Consider the following 5612-nt stretch of genomic DNA (forward strand, 5'->3'; position numbering starts at 1 on the left):
AATAAAATTTAGGTGATAAGTTGTTAAAAGTAAATAAAAAAGTTATGTCAATTATGAGTCTAAAAAAAACCAATTACAATATACCATTTAATTTTTTTTGTAAAATTATTGTGAAAATAGTACTAAGGTAATTATATTTAAGCTTATTTCAACCGGTTTCAAACAAAATTTAGGTTGAGAGTGTTAAAATTTTTTTATTTAGGGGTAAAAAAAATTATATATAGTGTTTTTTTTTTTTTTGGCCAGATCAGGGGTTCAATGAACCCCTTGGCTGGCTGTAGCGCCGCCCATGTTGTAGTCCTTTTCAACTCTTGGTGTAAATTTAAAGTTCACGGTTCTCTGTTCAGAAGCTAAGACTTTAAGCTCTTTCTCTTTGGGTTTTCTTGGAGCTATGGAACCAGAAATAACGACGCTTGGGAGCTCTATCCCAGTTCCTTGTGTTCAAGAGCTAGCAAAGGAGACGACAAGCACAGTCCCACCACGTTATGTGCGTTTTCCTAATGAGCCTCCCATCATACCTGACACCACCTCTTTACCCCAAGTCCCAGTCATCGACTTGCAAAGGTTATTTGCTGCAGAATTTATGGACACAGAGTTGGAGAAGTTACACTATGCAAGCAAGGAATGGGGTTTCTTCCAGGTTATCCTCTCTCTCTCTCTCTGAAAAGAATGTTTAGGAGTGGAAATACTGTACCTGTCTTACTGAATCTGAACAAACATGATCAAACTAATTGGTGTTTAAGTGGAAAAAAAAAAGGAATTAGAGAAAGAGATAAGATATGATTTGATGTAAAACATGACAAAGTGAGAAGAAAACTCTTCCTAACAAAATAGAGTCGACTTTACTGTCTTATAGTATGAGACTTTTCGACTGTTCAAGGATAGTAGATTATACAACTTTCGAAGTTACAAACTTGGTCAGGCCATAAAGAAGAGTTGGCATTCTATATTGTTCGGAAATTTCTGAGTTTATAATTATCTTTTTTTTGTTTCTATAATATAAAAAACTAGTTTAAATATATTATTATATTTTGATTGGAGTCTATCCCTCTTGCGCAGTTAATTAATCATGGGGTGAGCATTTCATTGATGGAAAAGGTGAAAGTAGGCGTTCAAGAACTCTTTAATCTGCCAATGGAAGAGAAGAAGAAGTTATGGCAACTACCAGGAGATCTTGAGGGGTTTGGACAGGCCTTTGTTATGTCTGAGGAACAAAAACTTGATTGGGGAGACATGTTCTACGTGGTCACACGTCCAATCCATTTGAGGAAGCCTCACTTGTTCCCCAAGATCCCATTCCCATTCAAGTATCTCTCTCTCTCTCTCTCTCTCTCTCTCTCTCTCTTCACAATAATTGGTACTCCTTTTTCTTTTCTTTTTTTCTTGACTCAATAATTTGTACTTTTTTATTAATTGTTTTCAAAAACTTATTTTAAAAAAACAAAACACTTTATATGGTATTTAAGATGGCAATCTTAGTTCTTTTCAAGCAAGGTTGTGAGCCAGTTTAAATTATAGTTTGGCATGTGAAGGAATCAAAATAAAGGCCAAACTATAGAGAAATGCTACTAGTGAGCGATAAACAGAAGACAAAATAATTAAGATAGATGGTGGTGAAATATGTCAAGTATTTCAGTTGAAAAATGAACATTCACTTGTCACATTCATGACAAATAGGTGTGCAGCATTGTCCACTCATAAAAACGCTATATCAACTTCTATGATCCAATTAAAGAGTCTTGCACATCAACTCAATTTGCAATTTATGGTATTTTTAATTTTAATAGAGATGTTAAAAGTTTAAATCTCCTCTTCTCCCTCCCAAAAAAACAAAAAATCCATGTCCCAAATACCACTTCCAAACAACATATTAGCTAGCTCTTGACAATAATAATAAATAATTAAGAACACTATCTTATATATATATATATATAGAGAGAGAGAGAGAGAGAGAGAGGCATAACTTTTTTTTTCTAGTTGGATTTACTCAAAGTCTAATTACTGTTTTGGTGATTTACAATCTTCCTTCACATGTAGAGATAACTTAGATGCTTACTCAGCAGAGCTTAAAGGCCTTGCCATGAAAATACTTGAATTGATGGAAAAAGCTCTAAGTATGGAACATAATGACATGAGGAGCCTGTTTGAAGAAGGGCTTCAGGCAATGAGGATGAACTATTATCCTCCATGCCCACAACCTAAGCTTGCGATTGGCCTCAATGCGCACTCAGATGTTGTGGGCTTAACAATCCTCCTCCAAGTCAATGAAACGGAAGGCCTCCAGATAAGGAAAGATGGGAGGTGGATTTCAATCAAACCTCTCCCTAATGCCTTTATTGTCAACATTGGCGACATTTTGGAGGTAATTACCAATTTTTTGTGTAATTATTCAATAATCCCTAAATAATATGTTTTCTTCTCTCACATAAATACAAGTATCACTAATTAATTAAATGATAAGGCCTATATGCATGCTAGCAAAATTGCTTCCAAACTATTGAGTGATTTTTCTAAAGTTTCCATCTTCCTATCCATTTAACTAAAGAACTAAGGTTCATTCCTTAAAGTGGGTTCCAGTTAACTCAACTAGTAAAATCTCTGATAATTGTGTAAGAGATCTGGGGTTCAATCCCCGCCTACACCAAAAATTGATTGGTATCTTGATCTAATAATAAAGAGCTGTCATCAGGAGCGGATGTCATAGATTGAAACACTCTAAAAAAAAAGGTTCATTCCTTAAAACATAATTAAAGACCAAATCACATACATAGACCCACCAAATCCTTTTGCAATATACTCAATTTTAAGGCGCTCAAAGTCAAAGCATGACCAGATAGTAAAGAATTTCTATGATATATATATATATATATATATATATATATATAAAGAAGAGTTAGTCCAAAATTAAACCACAATCTTTACCGTACCATTTCCCATAACTATCTTATATGGCAAATTATAACTAGCAATCTGTTATTTTCACATGATCCCACTCTTTTTCATCTACTACTCACAATTGACCACATAAGATCATTGTGGCAAAAAGTATGTAAGAGTTTGTGATCCAAGAATATTTTGAAAATTATTTCTAAGGACTTGGATTGGATCCCATGTCTAATTGCACTAAACTCATTAAAATAATGATATATATCCAACAGTAGATAATTAGGATCATTTGAATGGGTCCAGTACAACTGGACACTAGACCCAATTCTTACCTTATATTTATTGGTTCTTTCTTTTTCATTTGGACACCTTATCTAGAATCAAACAAAATCATGAGCTACCAAAACTACCATTATTGGTTTTCCATGAATTATTTGGCAGATTGTGACGAATGGAATTTACCGTAGCATCGAGCATCGGGCAACTGTTAACTCAGCAAAGGAAAGGCTCTCTGTGGCCACATTTTATAGCCCAAGCCTAGAAGCAGATATGGGTCCAGCACCAAGCCTTATTACTCCAGAATCTCCAGCATTGTTTAAAAGAATGGGCGTTGCTGATTATTTTAGGGGATATCTCTCACGTGAACTCAATGGGAAGACATACATTGATGGCATGAGGATCCAGAATGAGGAACAGAAAGGCACTTGAGAGTTGAGACATACCTTTATAAATGGCATAAAAACTATATTGTATGTGTGCTAGTGGCTTGTCTACTAAGTCTAGTTTAATTAAATGCAAGCCAGATTCAAATAATTGCAATATTCATTTTAAAATCATTTGTTTTGCCAAAGCCGGACCAAGAGAACTTCTAATTCTACAGTAGTAAATAATAGACCACTACATTTACAACATGCAAATAGCACAACACATGCAATTGATTGACCTCCTAACTCTTGGGGATAATTAACTTGCATAAATTGGAGGAAATCATTCTGCAATCTGAGAATTGGTTATTAGGAAAGCATAAAAAGTTCGAAACTAATATGTAATGTAAATATACCTATATATCAATAATGCTTCACAAAAATTGTGTGCAAACATTTGAAAACCAATTACGTTAGTGCTAAACTCAATTGACTAGCACCTCCTAGTGTTTCTGACAAAAAATCCTAAATTCAAATTTCCCCACCTTAGACTATTGATATATCAACAAAAAAAAAAAAACCTCTATAGTTTTTGTTCATATTCTCGTCTCTACAATGATTCATTAGTATAGGCAATCAATTTTTTAGGGAGCAATCTTGAAGGAACCAATATACATGGGATTAAATATTAAAAGCTAGCCTCGCTATATGGCAAAATAAGCTTTGCAACCACTAAGAATCTCATTGCCATGATTCTTAGTCCAGATCAATCTCAACTAATGATATCTCATGTCAGCAAAATGAAGAGGCTATAACTGTGATTAAATAAAGCTTTCTCTATTAACCATAGATTCTTAGGGACAACTTGTAAGATATTCCTCTGCCAGGAGAATGTTTCAAATGGTCAACCCAGCAACAAATAATTCGTAGAAACTGAAGAAAAAAAAATCCAGAACTTATCATAAAGCTTAGAAGAAAATAATCTTAGCCATTAAATTATTGTACATTGAACATTATTTATGTCCTTCGTCAGAGAAAACGCCGCAAGCGTAGCTAGACTGCCCGAGCTTAGCATTTCTCCACAAATCAACTCAACTGATTTTAAAACAAAATTTTTGCATATTCTGCCATAGCAACCCAGTATCAAATATGTCAACTAAAAAGGACATCTACTATTTTCAAAATGAAAAAATTTAGTTACAAAATTGGATATAGCTTAAAACTACACCTTATTTAATATCTTTTTGTTGGAGGTGAATTTTGACAAATTCATCATTAGATTATATTTTCTTTTTAAATCCACCTTGTTTATAAAATTTCTAGAAAATTAAAGATTAATAACTATGTTATCAATAAATTGTTTAAATTGCAAATTTTTGTAGTTTAAAATTATGTATAAAATATAATCTTATAGATTATATAGCAAATAATATTTGATTTGTACAAAATTTGATATATGTATTAAGGGCATAAAGAAAATACAATCCAATGGTTAGATTTTTGAAATATGTAGCAATATTAATGATATTGAATAAGGTTGTAACCTTAGATTACAACTAATTTTGTTACTAAATTTTGTCCTTTTCAAAATAGAAAATAATGTATTGCAGGGGTGGAGCCAGAGGGGGGCCATGGGGGGCACCTGCCCTCCTTGACTCCTAAAATTTCCTTGCATATGTAGTACCCGTTTGGATACTAGTGATTTCTAGTGCATTTGCGTTTTGGCTTTTTTTTTTTTTTTTTGAGAAACGCATTTCAGCTTTCCAGTGGATCTCATGCATTGTTCACGGAACCCACAAACCTTTTTTTTTAGCAAAACTTTCATTAAAAATTGGTCTCACTGCACTATTCACACATTTAAAAATTATTTTGCTATAATGTGTTCAGTTTTTAGCAAAATAAGTAGTATCCAAACACACCCGTAGTCTACTCTAAAGTAGTTACTCACTGACACAGAGAAAAAAAAAATGAAAAAAAGGACTCCCACTTGAAAGTGACTCTGACATAGGAAAAATAAAAGAAAAATAAGTTATTCTCAAAAGACTAAACCAGATAACCTTTTGTCTGTCCCACGTTTTGCAC

The 5612-nt window shown here is 33.3% G+C and overlaps 1 protein-coding gene across 1 annotated transcript; it reads left to right on the top strand.

The window, feature by feature from the left end:
• Nucleotides 1–261: 261 nt before the first annotated feature.
• On the top strand, nucleotides 262–3722 carry LOC142634093 (oxoglutarate-dependent flavonoid 7-O-demethylase 1-like). Its single transcript, XM_075808371.1, has 4 exons — nucleotides 262–640; nucleotides 1060–1307; nucleotides 2038–2362; nucleotides 3328–3722. The coding sequence occupies exons 1-4, from the start codon at nucleotides 392–394 to the stop codon at nucleotides 3592–3594; spliced, it is 1089 nt and encodes a 362-aa protein (XP_075664486.1). The 5' UTR covers nucleotides 262–391; the 3' UTR covers nucleotides 3595–3722.
• The last annotated feature ends 1890 nt before the right edge of the window (nucleotides 3723–5612 follow it).

Source organism: Castanea sativa, chromosome 5, assembly GCF_040712315.1.
Source record: "Castanea sativa cultivar Marrone di Chiusa Pesio chromosome 5, ASM4071231v1".
Taxonomy (NCBI): domain Eukaryota; kingdom Viridiplantae; phylum Streptophyta; class Magnoliopsida; order Fagales; family Fagaceae; genus Castanea; species Castanea sativa.

Bases quoted from the DNA above. Each gene is read 5' to 3' on its own strand.
- LOC142634093 (XM_075808371.1), top strand. From the start codon at position 392: ATGGAACCAGAAATAACGACGCTTGGGAGCTCTATCCCAGTTCCTTGT. The intron at 1,308-2,037 runs GTATCTCTCTCT...CTTCACATGTAG, and splicing joins AAGATCCCATTCCCATTCAA to AGATAACTTAGATGCTTACT. The intron at 2,363-3,327 runs GTAATTACCAAT...ATTATTTGGCAG, and splicing joins ACATTGGCGACATTTTGGAG to ATTGTGACGAATGGAATTTA.